At 56.1% G+C, this 19,580-nt stretch overlaps 2 protein-coding genes and 1 long non-coding RNA gene across 5 annotated transcripts in view; 1 reads left to right on the top strand and 2 right to left on the bottom strand.

The window, feature by feature from the left end:
• Positions 1–4,530, bottom strand: part of ARHGEF18 (Rho/Rac guanine nucleotide exchange factor 18) — a 51,415-nt gene extending 46,885 nt beyond the window's left edge. Inside the window, exon 1 of one of the 2 annotated variants that reach the window (XM_081895365.1) lies at positions 4,344–4,530. Coding sequence is in view for 1 of the 2 variants with exons in the window: in XM_081895364.1 (XP_081751490.1) it covers positions 3,078–3,153 (76 nt within the window). In the remaining variant the exon portion in view is untranslated. Of the gene's footprint in view, positions 1–3,077; positions 3,181–4,343 lie in introns of those variants that run through there. The other variant, XM_081895364.1, reaches the window with a different exon arrangement.
• LOC309361033 overlaps positions 1–19,580 on the top strand; it is a 45,243-nt gene that overhangs the window by 16,810 nt on the left and 8,853 nt on the right. The gene's annotated exons all lie outside the window — the stretch shown is intronic.
• Positions 6,617–19,580, bottom strand: part of INSR (insulin receptor) — a 52,414-nt gene continuing 39,450 nt past the window's right edge. Inside the window, exons 11-22 of one of the 2 annotated variants that reach the window (XM_081895384.1) lie at positions 18,396–18,670; positions 17,717–17,856; positions 17,295–17,454; positions 16,562–16,661; positions 15,768–15,835; positions 15,206–15,435; positions 14,825–14,935; positions 14,571–14,730; positions 13,651–13,780; positions 12,628–12,762; positions 8,658–11,797; positions 6,617–8,623 (exon numbers count right to left, since the gene is read on the bottom strand). In XM_081895384.1, coding sequence (XP_081751510.1) covers positions 11,440–11,797; positions 12,628–12,762; positions 13,651–13,780; positions 14,571–14,730; positions 14,825–14,935; positions 15,206–15,435; positions 15,768–15,835; positions 16,562–16,661; positions 17,295–17,454; positions 17,717–17,856; positions 18,396–18,670 — 1,867 coding nt within the window. In that variant the 3' untranslated portion in view covers positions 6,617–8,623; positions 8,658–11,439. The remainder of the gene's footprint in view (positions 8,624–8,657; positions 11,798–12,627; positions 12,763–13,650; positions 13,781–14,570; positions 14,731–14,824; positions 14,936–15,205; positions 15,436–15,767; positions 15,836–16,561; positions 16,662–17,294; positions 17,455–17,716; positions 17,857–18,395; positions 18,671–19,580) is intronic. The other variant, XM_081895383.1, reaches the window with a different exon arrangement.

Here is a 19,580-nt window from a genome sequence, read left to right as displayed (position 1 = left end):
AATGGAGAGTTCTCCCTCTTTCCCAGATTCCTGCCACCTTGTCCCCGGGCTGCCAAGAGGGTTGCCCTCCTGGCCGAGATACGAGCACCGGGCAAAGCTCTCCCAGCGCAGAGCCCTTTGCCTCCCGAGATGCGGCCTGCATACCCAGGAAAACAACACCCTCCCAGGGCCGCTCGTTGGTTTACTTCGGTTTATGAGTCACTTCCCATAAAAGACATCCCAAAGCAATTAGCAATAAAAAACCTTAACAACAGATGCATCTATATCAACAGTATAAAACCGGGCATAAAAACAACCTGAACCAGACAGAAACCAGGACGAGAGCCTCAGCTTTTGAAGCCTTCTTGGAAAAAGGACAGTCTCAAAAGTGCAGGAGGGGATCCTCAGCACACACACCCCGAGGCAGAATGTGGCCCTCCAAGGCTTGCTGTGCGGCCCCCGGAAAGGGAAGGGAATGCAGCCCACAGACTGGAAAAAGACCCATTCTCCTCCCGTCCACAACCCGACTGAGCAATGGCTGGGGATGGGTGTGCGTGCTCAGGTCAGCGTTCGAATTCAGCCAGGAGCCCCAGTGAACAACGTTCAGCCCCTCTCCTCAGCTTGGCCTTCCTTCACAGGTCTGTTGTGAGAATAAAACTAACGGGGGGAGAGGCCCCTTTGGAGGAAAATGTGGGCTGCGAATCTATCAGGGCACCTTGAGCCTCTCTAGAGAAGCGGGGCACGTGAATCGAGAAGGTGAAAGGGACAGGCCGGATGGCTTCTCCCTGAAGGAGCTGTGGTCCTCTGACCACCAGCCCCACCCAGCTGCGTACTGTCCACACTGGCTGGCAGCAGCTCTCCAGTCTAGCCTACCCAGAGAGGACTGAACCCAGGAGAAGCATGCGGCTGAGACATGGTCCTCCCCTTCACAATGAAGCAAGTTCTCATGACTCTGAGCAAAAGTCTGCTTTAAATGCAGGAACTTAGCAAACACCTCTGAATAATACCAGTTGCAGGGAACCTCAAAAGGAGAGAGCTCCTGCTGTTGTATTCAGGCCCTGCTCATGGGCTGCTTCCCATTGGGACACCTGGTCGGCCACTGTGAGAACAGGGTGCTGGGTCAGGCCAGACCCAGCTGCTGAAGGACTCTTCCTAGTTTCTTCTAGGAAGACCATTTCTGGGCGCCACAATTTAAGGAGGACGTTGACAAGCTGGAAGGTGTGCAGAGGGCGGCGACCAGGAGGATCAAGGGTCTGGACACCTGATGAGGAACGGTTGAAGGAGCTGGGTATGTTTAGCATGGAAAAGAGGAGACTGAGAAGAGATATGAGAGCCATCTTCCAATTTCTGAAGGGCTGTGTCACATGGAAGAGGGAGCCAGCTTGTTTTCTCCTGCTCCAGAGAATAGGACTCGAACCCATGGCTTCAAGTGACAAGGAAGGAGATTCCAACTAAACCTCAGGAAGGACTTTCTGACAGTCAGAGCTGTTGGACAGGGGAATGGTCTCCCTCGAGAGGTTATGGGTTGGATGGTCATCTGTCATGGAAGCATTAACTGAGATTCCTGCATGCAGAGGGTCTCTACAATTCTGTGATTCTGATTCCTCCACGGAGCCTCCATGGGCAGAGCCAGCCTACCTTAGAACAGGGGAGAGCCAGAGTGGGAAGAGGCTGTTGCTCTCAGGCCCTGGCTTAGGGGGGCTTCCCTTTGGGGGCATGTGAGGACAGGGTGCTGGACTAGGCAGGGGCCCCCGTGGCCTGTTCCAGCCGCAGGGCTTTTCGGAAAGGTATTAGAGAAATTCACAGAGGACAAGACCAGCTATGGCGGTCGGAATCGCAAGCAGTGAGAGCTGCTGCTGCTGCGCTCAGTCCTCCTTGGGGACATTCTTCCCCTGGGGACTCATGTCTGGCCATCACGAGGACAGCAGGCCGGACCCCATGGGCCCCCTTTGGCATGACAAACATCCTGCTTCAGGACGCTTCCGATGTTCTTAATAAGCTCCTGGGGACATGAAGCAGATCCTGCAAATTGCCCATCTCCAACGGTGAACCATAAAAGGCTATGGCTGCAGCACGGAAGCAGAACGGCCTCTGCCCCAGGGCCCAGGCGCCGGGTAGCAGCTCTCCAGGATTTGGGGCAGGGGACACCCGTGAAAAAGGTGCTGGTTTAAATAGGGCCGTGGGGAGCTGCCTCCTGTGGATTCAGAGCCTTGGTCTGCACTGACTCGCAGCAAAGGGGCAGGCAGGGGGTGGAGATGCCGCCATCAGAAACTGAGCCTGGGACCTTCTTCCTGAAAAACAGCGCCTCTTGCCAGCCAGTGATGGGCCTTTCCCTGGAGGTTTCAGCCCCCGTGGCTGCGACAAAAGGATCGGTTCTCTCAGGAACAGAGGAAGCTGCCCTGAACCGGTGCCAGAGCGCAGGGCCGCCAACACTGACTGGCAGCACCGGCTCCCCAGGGAGAGAGCCTTGAGCTACAACACCTCCCTTTGCAAAAGACAGAGTCAAGATTTGGGGGCGTCACAGTAAAACGGGGTCCAGGAAAAGGAGTTGAGGCACAGGAGGGATTCCTGGCTACCTGGAGAGGTTGGCCCCTGCCTCAGAAGCAGCTGGTCCTTTGAACAGGGCTGGTGGAGGTTCAACAGGCACAGCCCAATCCTGCCAGGTACATCCAACCCACATTTTATGCACCGGCTATTTATTATTGCAATTTCCAGCCTGAAATACCAAACCCACTACCCCCGGGGTTACGGCATACTGTAGAACTCCGGGCACAATGTAAAAACCACACAGCATGCATGTCAAACCAACCTCGCCCCTAATTAAAACCGTGCAGGCAGAAATAGCAGAGCAGGTCAACAGTTGATTGATGGGGTTGCATCAATTCATTCAACGGAACCCACTTCAAAGAGAAGTCTCCTGAGGCCGGAGGACCCTCGCTGTGCCGCCCCTTTCTCCTCCTTGGAAGCAGGAAGCCCCGGGTGCTGGCGGGGGTCAAAGCAAATCCTAGCGCGTGCACCCCCCTGCCCCACTCTGCCACCCTTTGCAAAGGCAGCCTCCACCCCCCACCCCGCTTGGCGCTGCCCTTTGGCCAGGTTACCTCGCTTGAAGGACCACCTTTTCATCCATCGCCTGGAGAAAGACGGCCAGGAGTGGTTGAGGAGGGAGTCGGCCATGGGGGGGGGCTTTGCAGGGGAGAAGCTGTGAAAGGAAGAAAGAAAGAAAGAAAGAAAGAAAGAAAGAAAGAAAGAAAGAAAGAAAGAAAGAGAGAGAAAGAGGGAGGCAGCTTCTTCCCGGGGAAGGCAGTGAGGAGGACTGGGAGAGAGGAGACAGGCAAGGACTTTGTCAAAGGCATCAGCTGATGATGGAGGAGGAGGAGCACCGGAGTAGAGGCAAGCCGGCCGCCTTGGCACCTGCTCGGGCGCGCCCACCGGAGCGCACAGGCAGCTCTGGAGAGGCAAATCGGGACGCCCGCTGCCTTGGCATTTTGCTTAACGCCCTCCAGTGAAATCCTGAGTCTTTCGCCCTTTGTGCACGGTCCTCGCATTGTGAGGATGGGATCTCCAGCCTTAACTCGGAACCCCCGTTTTCCTCCTGGCATGAAAGTGGCTCAGAGCGACTTGGCGAAGCCTCGGGGATCAGCGCACAGCACAAGAAATACCTGAACACACACACACACGCGACGCACACACCTCGAGCCTGAATAAAAGGCAGGCTTTGTAGTGGCTGCCCAGCTTAAAGGGGGCACTTTGAAAGCCAGAGGGTGTCGCTGTCACTTTGGAAGCGGGGCCGGAGGGGTCAGGCGATTACTCTGGGGCACAGAAGGGACAGGTCTCTCTTCACCCATTTCATCCATTTGTTAAATTCGTGTCCCGCTGTCTTCCTTCCCCAGAGCTCGAGGTGGCCTGAGCAATTCCACTCCTTTCCATTTTACCCCCCCAACAACCTTGCGAGGTAGGTCAGGCAGAGGCTGAGCAACTGCCCCCCCTCAGCGCCAGGCTACCACCCAGTGGGGATGTTGTTCTGTCTTGTGGAATAGAGCCTCCCTCCCTCTTCCAAAACTTGGGTTTGGGGGTTTTATGGACTTTCCTTGAGACCGAGGCACTTGGTGAAGGGTGCTGGGAGGTCTGCTGGGGCGAAAGGGGACCCTGCCCCTGCCCCACCCGACCTCCTTCTGCCCCCAGCCTGTTCCCTGCATCGCCTTCTTCCTCCTGCTGACCTTCCTCCCTTTAAGACTGTGGCAAAACTTGCAGGAGGCCAGAAGCATCTTCGCTCTCTCCTCCTCTCTCTCTCAACCCCGCTTCCCTCTGCTGAAGAAGCATTCTGCTGAGCTCAGAAGCTTGCTTTCTCTGTTGGGGGGACTTACCCAGATTCTATTTCTCTTGCTTCCTGACGCCTCTTCTCTCGCTGGGCACTCAGAGCAGCCAAAAATAAAATGAAATAAAGGCAGTTGGCTCGCTAGGGTAACCAGTTCGAAACCAACCACTTCCTTTTCTCTTAAGAAACCTCCTCCCATCTCCGGAAGGTGAGACTGACTCACCCCTTCTTCATGCCACTCGCTTTCTGCTAATGGTCCTCCCTCCTTTTGTGGGGGACACAAAATATACAGACAGCACCTTGTACGGCGTCCTTGGCACCCACCTTGCTCAGTATTGCCTGCACGGACTGGCAGCAGCTCTGCAGGCTTTCCGAGCGACTTTGTTACCAGGTTTGTTAACCAGGAGAGCCGCTGCCGGCCTGTGCTGACAATCCTGAGCTCGATGAAGAGGGGGGGGGTCTGCCATGGTTTAAGGCAGATTCCGATATGGTTTGGTTTCAGTTAACAAAGTCTACATACCGCTCAATTGCAATGGAACTGCTAGGTGGTTTTTCAGGGAATATTAAAACCATCAATAAAAACCAGCCAGTTAACATTAACAGGCACTTATGGGGTACTAATAGTAACACCTTGAGTAGCTCAGTCCAGGGGAGGATGAGGCTATTGATCTCAGGGTTGTGGGTTTGAGTCTTACCGTTCTACGATTCTATGAACTTGACCCGGCAGCAAATGTGCAGATCTCTGAGCCACAGGCGTTACAGGCCGGCAGGGCCTCACTCTTGCCAGCAGCAGAGCTGCATCTAACTACCGTTTGTGGGAAACATAGCACAGGGCCACGTCAGGACTCGTCAAGGCGCCTGGCAGCCGCCACAAACGTATCTGGGCACACAGAGCAACTGCTAATGTACCTCCTCTCCCCCCTTGTGCTAAAACTCACAGAAACAGCCTTTCTTCAATGGGACACCCTCCTGAGCTTTGGAGCTCCAATACTACACAGGCTGTGGGGGCCAATGGGAGTTGTAGTCCCAAGGCGCTTGGTTGGGGGAAGAGTCGCCGAGGAGGCCAAAAAGCAGGGGGGTTATATGTGCCACATTTCCGAAGGGCGTCCAGAGACACACTCCTGAAACTAAACACAGGCAGGGCTGGGAGTTCCTCTGGCTCATCTCAGGCACCCGGTACTTGCGAAGGAAGTTGGGCAACCTGACTGCGCTCAGCAAGATAAGCAGCCGCTTCTCAGCCTCAAAGCCACAGGCCGATTCAGCCTGAGGGACGCATGCAGGGCAGGTTCCTGAGAACCAGTGCGGACAGTCCTTAGCAAGATGGACCGACAAGCTGTTAAGGCAGCTTCTATCTTGAAGAACCACAGAGTTGGAAGGGACCCCAAGGGCCATCTAGTCCACCCCGCTGCAGTGCAGGAATCCAGAATGCTGCTTCGGGGAGAAGGGTCCCTGGCAGAGCGCCTGCTTGGTGTGCAGAAAGAACCCCGCTTCCAAATGCAGGTGGGGCTGGCAGAGACCCCGAGGTCCTCGCCTCGTGCCGCGGTGGACCTGCGTTGACAATACTGGTCTAGGCGGAGCGAGGGCCGGACTCTGGACAAAGAAGGCAGGTCCTGCACCCTAGACTCTTGTCAGCACGGGCAACAGGAGCTGGGAGTCCAGAATCGATCGCCAGCTGCCCCTTGCCAGGCTTTGAAAGAAGAGGCTTTTAAACTAAGGTGCGGCCCAGCTGTTTATGGGAACATGAACTGGTTTGCTATTCAGAGTTTGCGGGAGCAACTTTAAGAAATCATGGGCTTCACAGAATCCTAGAAACAGAGTTGGAAGGGAACCCTGGGGTCATCTAGCCCAACTCCCAGGAACTAAAGCACCCACGACAGGTGGCCGCCCAACCTCTGCTTGAAACCGCCCCCAAGGAAGGAGAGCCCGCCACCTTCCGACCTGCCAAACCGCCAGGAAGCTCTTCCTACTGTGGTCAGAATCTCCTGTCCTGCCATTTAAATCCACCGAGTTGGCAGTGGGTTGCCTCCAGCGAAGTCCTACTCACCAAAATTAAGGGCTTAAATGACTCTTGAGTAGGACAGCAGCACTGGACACAAGCCTGCATTTCTTTATTACAGTATTGTCATTATTATCATCAGTAATCCATTTTTATCTTGGTCTAACGCAACACCCCCTGGTAGCTTCAGACTGGGAAGAGATTTTGTGAGCCTGCAAAGGGGCTCAGAAACAGCGAAGAAGGAGGAGGCAGCAGGCTGGGGTTTGCAAGGCCGGAGAACAAAGCAGCGTTTAGCAGCGCAGACCAGGACCCTCGGGAGTCAGAGGCATTCTTGGATAATTTATTCAGAATTTTGTTTTTGTTGTTTTTTTAATATAAACAGTTAATTGTTCAATATTTTACACACAGCAAAGAAAAATCCGTTTGATATTCAAAGATACTCTCTGTACACATCACTGCCTGGGCTCCGATATGAAAAGCACTGACAAAAGAAATAAAAATCAAGTGGGCCTACTCTTTTTCTATGAATTCTTCTCAAAACCATGGCACATATTGATATTGATCCTTTTATTTTAAAAACAAGAGGTATTTTCTTTCCTTTCTCTCTCTCTCCAATGCCGCCCCTTCTCAGTGTTTGGGGACCATCGTCTGCACGTGTGGGGAAAGTGGGGCAGCGGGGTTGGGGGGGGGCTGGCTTCTCAGGCACTCCACGGCGGGCTTGGGGAACCCGGCGAGGCCTTTGCTTGGACCTCGGGGGGTCCCAGGAGGCGGCCCCCCTGCCTGCCCGCCTCGCAAGGGGGAAGCCAGCCCAGCTTTCTCCGTGCAGAGATCCGTTAACCTTTCCGACGTTCCGGCAATGGGGCAATTCAAAACGTCCCTAGAAAACGCTTGCATTGTGATTCTTTTATATATTTATATATATATAATAAAAAAACAAAACACGTTTTAAGACAGCTGGACCAGTCCTGAACAGCAGCAGCAGCAGCAGCAACAAAAATCAACAAAAAGCAGTGTGTGTTGGTGGCGGGGTGATTTTACCAACAGGCAAGGCGGTGGGAAAATCCCCCTTCTGCTTCCGGGACAGGGCTGAGAAGCGCTTGACGGATTTCCACAGAAATAAACCGGGGCGAAGGAGCACACACAAGAGAGATGGCTGCGTCCAGCAAAAGTCCTAGAGAACACGCAGAGCTCACAGAATCGTAAGGGACCCCCGGGGGTCATCCAGCCCAACCCCCTGCAACACGAGCAAGGGAACTCCGAAGCAAGCTGGAGTCGCCTCTGTGGGTCTCGCTTGGCAAAACGGAGAGGGGTGCTTCTTCCACCCTGCAGGATCCTCCACAGGGTTCGGACAGAACGAAAGGCTGGCGAGTCAAGAGTTCTCAAGGCAGGCCGGAACGCAAAAACCGGAGTTTGTGACCTTAATGGGAAACAACCTAAACGAAACCCCACGGTGACTTAAGTCTTGCCAGTTGCTTGCAACTATTCCGAAGGGAGGCAAGGCACAACGGAAACTCCCCTCCGTCCTGGCAGGAGAAACCGTGCTGGAGGGCAGCTACTGGATGGTGGCTGCGGGCAGAAGGGGCAATTGGGAAGGCGAGGGAGGGAGAGCAGGCGGAGGACACACAAGCCGAGCAGCCGGCTCGGTTCACTTCCAGCTCACAGTGCCTCATCCGCAATCCCGGCACAAAGAGGTCCGAAGGCCGCGCCCGGCCCTTCCGTTAGACAGTGCGAGTCCCTTGCCTCAGGGGGCAGCAGTGGGATGGCAGCATCAGTTAAGGTACAGCGGCCGTGCAAGAGGAGGACCCTGACCGCCTAGCACCCCACTGGGTCAGCCTCCACCCTCACCCCTCGGCCAAAGTCTAGGGAGCTGCTTCCCTACCCCACGAGACTCGTCTACGCAGCTCTGCGCCCAACGTAGAGCAGACCCACTGATGCCATCGAGGAACTGGACTCCGTTGGAGATGACCCAGTTTGCCCAGGGCACAAAGAGAGCTTTTTGAAAGCCCTACTGCCAAGGAGAGGTTGCTGGGGATTGCAGGAGGACAAGCTCCCTTCTCCCCCCCGCGAAGCAAGTGCTCAACCACTGAGCTGAGGTTCTCAGGAGAGGAATCTTTTCGAAAAGGGTTTTTTCTATGTGCCTTTCTGCTCTCCCTTCCGGCACCAGCCCCCCCGGCTCCCCTCAAACGGACAGGCACTCTGGGCCCTTCTCCCCTAAGTGCAAGAGGCTCCGCAATATGGATAGCACCAAAAACTTTTGAACGGCAAAGTGACACATCTCTACCCAGGCCGGCAGATGTGAGGCCTTCTCTCTCTCTCTCTCTCTCTCTCTCTCTCTCTCTCTCTCTCTCTCTCTCTCTCTCTGCAAACCAGGGCCAGAGGCGTCAGGAGGGACTGGAAAGGTCTGGGGCACTCGAGGCTCGCTAATCTTTCAAACGGGCGCAAAACAAAATTGCAGACTGGCAGGAGAGACTAAGGACCCCCCCCTTCTAGGCATCATTACACGATGGCCTTAGGGGTGGGCTGATGCCACCCTGCAAAGGTTTCGGGGCTGCTTCATTCCCAAACATCACACTTCCTGCTCTGTCCCACCAAGAGATGCCCCTCCAGGCGGCAATAAGGCGGCAACATTGAGGAAGCGTCGCAGGAACGCTGCCTGGAAGGCCCAGGAGGAGCCCACCATGAATGTGCTATTAATTGTGAGCATGGCGCCCACGAAAAACCCCACCGCTCTGAGAGGGGGGGCCCTTGAGGCAGCTCCCTGCTTTCCTGGGAGAGGCACACAACCCCAAACAAGCTCCCTCTCTCCCCAGCACCCCCCCATCAAATTCAAACCTCCATCCTCCTTGTGCTCAGCATAAAAAAAGAAGATAAATCAAGGTGCATTTTCAATGAAGGCAAGCAGAGTGGATTTTTGGGGGGGGGGGGCACAGAACCACCTATGTGCAATTAGTCTGTCCAGTACCCACAAGGCCTACAGATCCGCTTATTCCGTCGACTCGACAAGATCCACATCGGTTTCTTTTTCTCAGAACGATTCACATTATAAGGAAATACGAATTTTTTTCTTCCTTTTTTCTCTTTTTTTAAAGAAAAAGCTTATTTCAAATGACACTGAGGTAAGAGAGAGGTTTTGGCGATGCAAATTTCAGCAGGCGAGCAATCGCCTGGGACTGAAGAGGAAATCTGAACTGGGGGGGGGAGGAGGAGGAGCAGAGGGCAGACCCCACAAATTCTGTGGGGCCCACTGACTGGAGCAGAAAAGCTCTAAAGTGCAACACTGGGGAGGTTAGCCGGGGGGGGGGGGGGGAGAAACCCTAAAAAAAAGAAAACCCCAAGGGTTGAAGAGGTGAAGTTCTTGCCCCCACCTCACAGGCGGGAGACACACAGGCAGATTGCACAACTGACCAGGTTTAGCAGGGCAGAAACATTTTCCCAGCCGCCGCCTCCTCCTCCTCCTCCATCTCTGCCTCCCTGGCAAATAATCACAGCGTTTGGGCTTATTCCCCCCAAAAAAAGGGGGGCTGAGGCAAAGGCACAGGGGGCACAAGGCCAGAGCAAGACCGTTTGCCTACCTAGGCTAGTGTTGTCTGCACGGACCGGCAGCATGCTCTCCAGGCGGGGAGCCCTTTTGCCAGTCCTGCCTGGAGACGCTGCCAGCAGGGCGCGCTCCAGGGACCTTCTGTGTGCCAAGCAGGAGCTCTGACGCCGGGGCTGCCTTCCTTCCGGCAAGATGCCAGGCCTCACTATGGCCCTCCACCCGCTGGCAGGCGGCCCCTCAAGAGGGGGGTGTCTCCACCCCCCCCCGTCTAACCGGACGTCCTGCCTGCAGACCAGCGGCTTGGCCAAGGGGCTGCGGGACCCTAGGAGGCTGTGATGGATCCTGCGGGAACTTCCCACCAAAATTCCCTAGCGCCGCCTGCCAACTTTGCCAAAACAGAAACACAAACACTTAGCGAGTCTCCCTGTCATGTCCGCCACCAACCAAGGCTGCCCCCCCACCCTAGAAGGTTTTGGGGTGGGGGGGGATCAACAAAGGCAACAATAATTTATAAGGAGGTTGGCTACCTCAGACTTAAATATGTCACAACAAACATATATATATATTTATGTACACACACGCACACACACGGGACGCTAACCGGACAGGGCCCAAAGGGAGGTGGCTCACTGTGCTATTTTTAAGCCGCCAAAAAGCACTCAGGGGGGGGATCCTAAAGGGGGGGTTGGCTACTGCTTTGGCTACCTCGCTTTGCTGGGGGAGGGGGGAAGCGACGACAGGGTGGGGAACCCCTCACCCCCAAAAGTTCTTCAGTATAAAAATAATCTCTTGAGAATCCATTCACTCCGGGGCGGGGGCTGGCTCTCACCCCCTCCGTGGCTGGAGAGAACGGTTCTGTACAAAAAGACTCGCTTGCTCCCCCCATCTAGCTCTGCGCACACACACGCACACCGATTAACCCATTGAGAAAAGCAGCAGCAGTTGGTCAAATCGGGGCAGAAAGACAGATCTGGGTGGGACACGCCTTAAGAGATCCTTCAGATCCTAATTCTTTTAAATAAAAAAAAAAGGAGAGAAAAAAATGGCAAAGGAATCCCCTCCGAAAGAGGGGGACAGGCAAGAAGAGAGGGAACACGTTTCTGGGGTCTGCTTGGGAAGGTGGTTCTGGGCTGTGGGCGCATTAAAGAGCCCCCCCACCACCACCGTGGGACTGGAGGCAGGCAGAGGGCTCTCCCCTCTCCCTCCTACTCGCGAGAAGCCCCTTCCCGTCTCAAAGCCACAGCGTTGTGCAAGGGGATCCGGGCCGTGTGGAAATGCAGCAAAACGGCCGCTTGCGTCTTTCACAGATGAAGGCTGCTGGCGGCGAGTCAATGTTTGCACACCCCTAACCCCCCCCCCAAAAAAACCACCCCGACCCAGAAATACGACATGATTTGCCCTCCTGGGGGGAGAAAAGTCACTGTCCTAGTAGTAGTAATAAGAATAATCTTCCACGACGATTAAAAAGTCCGTCTTTTCGGTAGAAAGCGAGTCCGCGGTGTGTCTGCAAAAATACTGCCAGTCCTGAGATTTGTGTGGGAGAGGAACTGCCGGGGCAGGGGGGGCGGGAACCAAAGGAGATAAAAGCCGGGTGCGCCCCCACCCCTGCCATTAGGAGGGGCTGGAGCGGGGCATGGAGAGGATGCGCCCGTTCTTCTTGCTGCCGTTCATGTGTGTGTAGGGGACGTGCTCCTCGTAGCTGCCCTTGAGCGCCACCGAGAGGCCGTTGTCCCTGCCCAGGACGTCATCCCGCTGGGAGTAGGAGGAGGCCGGGTCCAGGGGGATGCTCTCCATGTTCTCAAAGTCCATCTCAAAGTCCTCCGTCTCGGGGGGCTTGTTCTCCTCGCTGTAGAAGAAGGAGACGTCCCGGAAGGAGGGGTGCAGCTCGTCCTTCAGCATCTCAATCACCTCCGTGAAGGTCGGGCGCATCTTGGGGTTGTACTGCCAGCACAGCTGCATGAGGTCGTGGCTGCAGAGGGGGGACAAAGGCACCGGGGGGTCAGTCGGGCAGCTCCCCAAAAACCGTTCCAACGCCCCTCCGCCATCGCTGCTTCCCCCAAGCCCTCTGTTTCTGGGGTTGCCACTAGCAACCCTGGGGCAAAGGAGGCTGAGCCCCCACCTCCTGTTAAAAAAAAAGACCCATGTCCCTCTGCCACTAATTTGCGCCAAGGGGGCAGGAGAGGTAAGGTGAGGACTGGATGAGTCCAGTCCAAGGCGACTCTGAGGTTGCAGCGCTCATCTCGCTTTCAGGCCGAGGGAGCCGGCGTTTGTCCACAGACAGCTTTCTGGGTCATGTGGCCAGCAGGAGAAACCGCTTCTGGCGCAACGGGACACCATGACGGAAACCAGAGCGCACGGAAACGGCGTTTAACTTCCCGCCTCAGCGGTACCTATTTATCTACTTGCCCTGGCGTGCTTCCGAACTGCTAAGTTGGCAGGAGCAGGGACAGAGAAATGGGAGCTCACCCCGTCACGGGGATTCGAACCGCCGACCTTCCCATCAGCAAGCCCAAGAGGCTCACTGGTTTAGAGCACAGTGCTGCCTGGCGGCATGGCATGAATTCACCACCACTTCCTGAGACGATGGGCAGGAGGCAAGGAGCCTGCCAGCAGGTGGCGCCAGAGCCCGCTTCTCCCCCGCAGTCGTAAGGGACAAGCCTGAGAAACTGGCTGGCAGAGGGAGCCTGTTCCCCCTAATGGAGCGGACCCTGGACTGTCCCCACCTGGAGGGCAAAGGAGTTGCCTGGTGCCCCACCCACCCACCCAGAGGGCGGCCCCTGCCTCCCCTCCCCAACTCACAGCCTCTCGGTGCAGTTCTCCGGCTGCTCCAGGCACCCGCCGTCCATGACGAACTTGAGGACCTGCTCGTTGGAGAGGCCTTGGTAAGGCTGCTCGGCCAGGCTGCTGATCTCCCAGAGGACGACGCCAAAGGACCTGGAGGGAGACAGGAGGGTGAGGGCCAGGAAGCAGAGGGGACTCCCCAGGCAGAGGCTAAACCCCCATGCAGCCGTTCCAGGGTGCCCCCCCCCGCCAAGGCTGGAGTCCCCGGCTCCCCGAGGGCACTGCTGGAGGAAAAGGACTCTCCGCACAAAGGGCGCAGAAAGACCCCCAGAGCTGCTGCCAGTCAGTGCAGACCACACTGTTGTGACTCGGGAGAGGGTGGCTCCCCACACTTCCATTCAGAGCCTCGGAGATTGGAACGAGCTGGGCAGCGGCGGCACGGCACCCGCTTCGCATGCAGAGGGTCCTGGGTTCAGTCCCCAATGGGGGCACCTGTCCGTCTCGAGAGACAAGGGAGCGCACCTCCGGGGGTGAAGCCAAACTGCTGTGTTAGCAGCACCAAAGTGACTTCCCTGGGGCGCAATCTGGGCCATGTGTCTGGGGGTCCTGGGCTGCCCAGACGGCAAGACCCCCCTCTCGGCCTGGCTGATGGGGCCCAAAGGGAAGCAGAGTGAGATGCCTGGCACCTGCTGGGCTGCAGGAGTTGCCAGAAGGAGCCACCCAACTGCCTTAGGGACTCCGCTCTGGATTTGGGTGGGGTTTACTCTCAAGCCTTTTCTTCTCCCAAAATATCCCGCAAGGCAGCGGAGGTTTTGGATCAGAGTTTCCCTTCTTCGCAATGGGCTCCCTTCCCAGGATGGGCCAGGACAAAGACCCTCTGCCTGAAACCCTGCAGAGCTGCTGCTGACAGCCAGAGTTGGCAATATTGAACCAGATGGCCTGACGTGGGACAAGAGCGGCTTCCTACGGCCTCTTAGGCCTGCGAGGAGAGCCAGCGTCCTGCTGCATGCGGCCAGGGGGTTTGGGGTGCCCCCCACTCACCAGACGTCAGAGCAGGCGGTGAAGACGCCGTCCTTCAGCGACTCGGGGGCCATCCAGCGCACGGGGAGGAGTCCCTTCCCTCCTTTGCGGTAGTAATCCGTCTCGTAGATGTCCCTGGTCATGCCAAAGTCTGGGGGTTGTGGGGAGAGAGAGGAAGAGGGGGGAGAGCTCAGAGCTTCCCTCAAGGACGTGTCTGCAGGTGCATGGCTGGGGGGGACCCGTCCTGGGGGGCCACATTTGGACCCCAACCCAGGGGCCCCCACCACCCCTGAATACACGGGGCCTTCTCAATGCTCGGCTGCTGTCTGGAGACCTCCGTTATTCGGTGATCTGGGAAAAGGCCTTTGGAAACAACGCAATACTGAATGGTTTAGTTTATGTAAAATATGCAGGGATTTATGCTACGCTAAATGAACCATGGAAAGAGAAGAAGAACCTTAATATTTTAAGGTTGTCTAAATGAATATTCTAAATTGTAAAATTGTGTGTTTATTTGTGGGAGTGTTGCTATTGGGTTGTTGTTTTTATTTTCATTAGGTATTTTGTGGTTTTAGATCTTGATTTGATTCTGTGAACTGCCCTAAGACCACTGGGTATAGGGCGGTATGTAAACAAAACAAAACAAAACAGAAAACAGAAAAGTGTGTGTGTATACACACACATATATTAAAGGCCTTTGCAGTGGGGGCACCCTAATTATGGAATAACTCCCCGATCCCCCAACCTCAATGTATTTCTTGTAGGATATGGAGAGTTCGGTGAGTTTTACTGCTAGAAATGTCACTCAACGAGGACACAAGTCTTTCTGGCTCTTCCTTTGGCTGTCTCAACCGCGGGGCTCATGTTGCACTCTGAGAGGGGCTCAGAATAAATCCCTTTTGGGGTCTTCCCCCTGCCCCCCTGGAGGAAAGCCGCCCCACCTCCGATCTTGACGGTGAAGTCCTCGGCCACCATGCAGTTCCTGGCAGCCAAGTCCCGGTGGACGAACTTCTTGGCGTTCAGGTAGGCCATGCCGTCGGCGATCTCGGCAGCCATCTGAATCATCTCCTGGAGGGTGGGCGGGGGGCGGCCGGGGTTGTTCTGGGGGAGCCGAGAGGAGGCGGCGTGAGCAAGAGGGGGGCACAGCTTCTCTGCCTTGCCACCCCCCCAAAAAACCTCCACACCCTGCTGTTACCTCTGCATCCGGGCGCAAGGACCTCAGGTAGCTCTTCAGGTCTCCGTGAGCCATCAGCTCCATGACCACCAGGGTGGGCTGCCCTTTTGACACCACCCCTAAGAGGCGGACCTGGGGAGAAGGAGGGCGAGAGGGAAGGGCCCGTGAGCCAATGGAGAACCCCGGCTGCCTGTCCCCTCGGTGGCCAAAGGACCTGAAGGGCCAAGGACTCTGTCTTCCACAGCAACAGCAGCCTTCCCCATCTGCAACCACCTCCCACCATGGTTCTCCACTGGGTTGGTTGAGCTGCGACCCCCCCTGAGGAGCGGTCTTCTCAGCGCTCCCCTCCCACCACCCCCGTATCGCAGGGGGTTGGTCTGGATGACCCTCGGGACCCCTCACCACGTGGTGGCAGCTGAAGCCTTTCATGACGGAGGCCTCGTTGAGGAACTCGATGCGCTCCCGCAGGCTGGCCGACTCATTCACCGTCTTGACGGCCACCCGCATCTCCGCCTCGCCCTTCACGATGTCCTTGGCGATGCCCTCATAGACCATCCCAAAGGAGCCCTGGCCCAGCTCCTGCAGGAGGGAGATCTTCTCGCGGGGGACCTCCCACTCGTCAGGGATGTACACTGCAAGGCGGGGAAAGAGGGAAGCTGGTTGGGCTAGATGACCCTCGGGTCCCTTCCAGGCTCGGGTTCTCTAGGAGGGCAGAGGCCAGCTCAGGCGGGAATGGCACGCAGCTCAACTCGGCGTCCCAAAGGATTATCTCCAGCTCGGTTCTGGTCCAAGTCCGGAATGGCTGCATCCGCCTCCTTTAATGCACGTGACCAGAAGGGCAGCGGAAGCACCTCGAAGCTTCCGAAGGGAAGGAGGAGTATCTGTTTCTTCCCAGTGGATCATGCCCTCCCTGAGCCAAAGAAGGAGGAGAGGAAGGGCCCCGCCGCCTTGGCCTGCCACTCACCATCATTCGCGCTGAGATACTCTGGGTTGGAGGAGGCGTAAAGTGGCCCCGTCGGTCCTTCCTTTTGCCTGGGGGGGAAGGAAGCACAGGAGAGGTGCCTGTCACCCATCGGGGATCCCAAAAACCAGAGCGGCAATGGCTGTGTGTGTGGGAGGGGCATGCATGGGCACAAAGGGGCCTGCGTAATCCGAAAGGACTCAAGCGATCGCCTAAAGGCGCAAGGAGGTTTCTAGTCCTCAGGACGGCGCATGTGTGTGTTTTGTGGCACTTAAAGGGACATGCTCAAGCAAAACCAGGGGATAGGGAAGGAAGGAAGGAAGGAAGGAAGGAAGGAAGGAAGGAAGGAAGGAAGGAAGGAAGGAAGGAAGGAAAAGAAACCCAGGGCCAACAGTCTCGTATTTCCTACAGGATTCTTAGCTTCATAATACAGCCTTGAAAAGAAAAAGAAAAACCAGGTGAGGGCATGTGACCCCACACACCCAGACTACGGAATGCTTATTATTATAAGAAGAAGACGAAGAAGAAGTTAACTGATACCTCGCCTTTTCCCCTACCAGGGAACTCAAGGCATCTAACAGATAAAGCAAGAACAGCTAAAACCCTTTTGGGGGGGGGATCTTGCTGCCCGGTCCGTGAGGGGGAAGAAGGCGCTGCCCCCCCAGCCGCAGTGGGGAAAGCTTTTCGCGGATCGGGAGGGGAAGGCGGAGTCCTTGGTTATGGCCGCAAGCACCTGCCAGCTGCCCCCCTTCCCCGCCACAAGAAGTCCGGAGTCTATGGGGAGGGAATCTGCAAACCTTTTCTTGATGAAGATGTAGGCGCCTCCGATGACCCCCAGGAAGAAGATGGCGAAGATGATGGGGACAATGATGCTCACCAGGTTATTGTTGGGGGGAACTGCAGTGGGGGGGGGAGAGAGGGGGGAAAAGGTCAGGTTGGGTCAAAAAGGACTCACCTCCCGCATCACCCCCCCAAAGCGTCTTCTGCCCTGCCCCTCTCTCTCACCCCCCACAAAAGGGCACACAACCTCTCTCACATATACAAGAGGCTCCTCTGACAGCAACAAGCAAGTCCTGCTTTCATGGTGTCCTGAGGAACCCTCTGCCACTAGAGATCCCGCAGCAAGCGCCTGCTGTTCAAACTCCCAAACACCCACTGAAAACTCTCCCTCCGTGGGCAATTTAGGGTTCCTCTTTCCACCACAGCCGGCTGGTACCCGATTGCGGCTTTTCTATGTGGCTCTGTCGCTGCAAACTGCTTTGATATATTTGATGGATTTATAAATGCTTTATCGATGTAAATAGCTAAAATTGGTATGTATGCAAATGCCACAAACACAGGCACACACAAAGTATGACTGGCCAAGGATGATGGGAATCGTAGTCCCAAAGCAGCCAAGTCTGGAAAGCCCTAATCTACAGTCTCATGACTGCCCACCCGCCTGCAAAGAGGACCGTGCCCCCTGGGCAGGTGGTTGTGGGAGCCCAGCTCCTCTGTGCCCCTCTGTCCCCCCCCCCCCCAGGATCTTACAATAGTCATAGACGTAGAAGTAGATGGGCTCCGTCCAGGAGCCGTTCCCTGCCAGGGACGTGGCTCGCACCCGGACGCTGTAGTTGCCCGTCTGCAGCCCGGTCAGCTTGCAGCCCTGCTGAGCAGCAAACTTCAGGCGAGAGAGGCAGTAGCGCTGCTCCTGTGGGGAAACAGCATGCTCAGTGGGGGTCTCCCGGCGCCCCCACCCCACATCCTTCAGAGCAGCAGCTTGCACAGCCCTGGGTGGATCACAGCAGTGAGGGAACACCAGGAAGGGTTTCTGTAACCTATTGGGGGAAATGGCGCTTTCCGGATCGCGCTGCAGAGCAACCGTGAGGGAAGGTTAAGAACGGCATATCGCATGCGCATCCTCTGGGGCGGAAAGCCAGAATAGGGAGAGAGGGGAAGAACGGGGTTCTCACCTCCGAATCTCCGAGGCGCCCGTAGTTCACCTCGTAAAGGATGATCAGCCCGTTGGGCTCCTTTGGCTCCTGCCAGCGCAGGTGGACCACGTTCTTGTCCAGCTCGTGGGTCACGGGCCCCACAATGTCGTCGGCTTTCGCTAGGAACACAACCAAGAGAAAAGGCTTGCTCAGTGCGAATTTGGACAACCGACGCGAGAGCCAGCAGTTAGGAGACCTGGGTTCAAAGCCCCGCTCCGTCACAAAGCTCAAACAGCCAAGCCTCTTTGAGGACAGAAATGGGGGGGGGGGGGAGAAAATCTCGTGCGCCAGCTTCTTAGAGGGAGAAATAATGGTAATAATAATTTTATTATTTGCACCCTGCCCATCCGGCTGGGTTTCCAGCATGTATATAAACACACAATAAAACAAGAAACGTTCAACAGCTTCTCCATACGGAGAGCCAGCGCAGTGTAGTGGTTGGAGTGTCAGACCTGGGAGAGACCAGGGTTCGAATCCCCACTCAGGTCGCTGGGTGACCTCAGATGCCGGTCACTGCCTCTCAGCCTACCTCCCAGGATAAAATGGGGGGCGATCTGCGTGCGCCACCACCGTGAGCCCCTCAAGATGGAAAGTGAGGAAGACGAGGGCGTGACGCACATGCCGTGCGACCCCTTAAACCCGGCCTGGCCAGGCTCACCTTCCGGCATGGTCCTGGCGCTGACGTAGGCCTCGCTGCTGCACTCCTGGGGCACTTCGTGGTTGCAGGCCTGGATCTTGATGCGGTAGCCCGTGAAGTGCTGCAGGTTGGAGATGACAATGGACTCCTTGAAGACCACCTTGGAGAAGGGCTTGGGCTCCGGGGGGCTGGCGGGGGCCGCCGTGGAGCCGTTCCCAAAGGCCGGCAGCGTCGGGGATGGGGTGGTGCTGTTGGCCGGGGCGCCCAGGTCCCTCCGGCGCCGCATCACCGACGGCCTGCAGAGAAGGGAAAAGAGAGAGGTGTCGGTCGGAGCCCCCGTTCCAAAAGCAGCCGGCCGGCTGGGCAGCTCAGAAAGAAACTGGAGATGCCATGACAGTGTCTCGTCCCTTCGGGATTCCCTTTGGGGCAGGAGTGGGCACTGGGGGAGAGAGGGGCTTTTCTTTGGCCATTCTGGGGGTCCCCCCACTTTCAAAAGAGAGTTCTCAGCTCCCTGAGCTCTAACTTTGCCCAATAATCTTGATTGGTTTTCCGTTTTTTCCTTACAATTTCCCCCCCATCCGTCCTGGATGCGTCCCCTCCCCCCCAATCCTTGCTCAATATTACATATATTTGTTTTAGCTTTTTATTTATACTTTTCAAATGTATACGTTTTCATTCGTTTTACAATCAATTTAACATTTCAGAACTTGACTTCCTTCTCCCTCTCTCTGTGGTTCCTTAAATTTATTTTTAAAATATTCTTCTGCATATGCACATTCCTCTAACTTGCTTAATTATCTGCTGCAATTACGCCGCTCGATATCGCATCTTCATTTCCGATTCACAATCGGCTCCTCGCGTTTGGTCGAGGGATGTGTGACCCCTTTGGTTCTCTAAGGGTGCGTGGCCTCGCCTTGCAAACGCGCGGGCAGAAATGGATCCGCCGGCAGCCTCGGCTCAGCCTCTGGGTTTCAAAACGTTCCCAGGAAGGGGCTCTGGGAGCAAAGAGAGGCTGCGGGGCCTGGCTCCCTTTCCGGTGGGATTACTCATTAATCCTGGGGTTGTGAGCCGCACAAGCGCCCGGCTGGACTGTGCCCCCTTCCGCAGCGGGGCAGGGTTCACAGGCTCCGTCACGCACCCCACACCTTCCCCTGCCCAAAGATCCAAGGGCACAAACAAACACCTTCCTTTGGGTTCAATACTGCC

The sequence above is a fragment of the Podarcis melisellensis genome (assembly GCF_964234715.1).
Source record: "Podarcis melisellensis genome assembly, chromosome: 18".
NCBI lineage: Eukaryota > Metazoa > Chordata > Lepidosauria > Squamata > Lacertidae > Podarcis > Podarcis melisellensis.
Note: the sequence above shows the minus strand (reverse complement) of the source record. Positions and strands in the feature narration are given on the sequence as shown.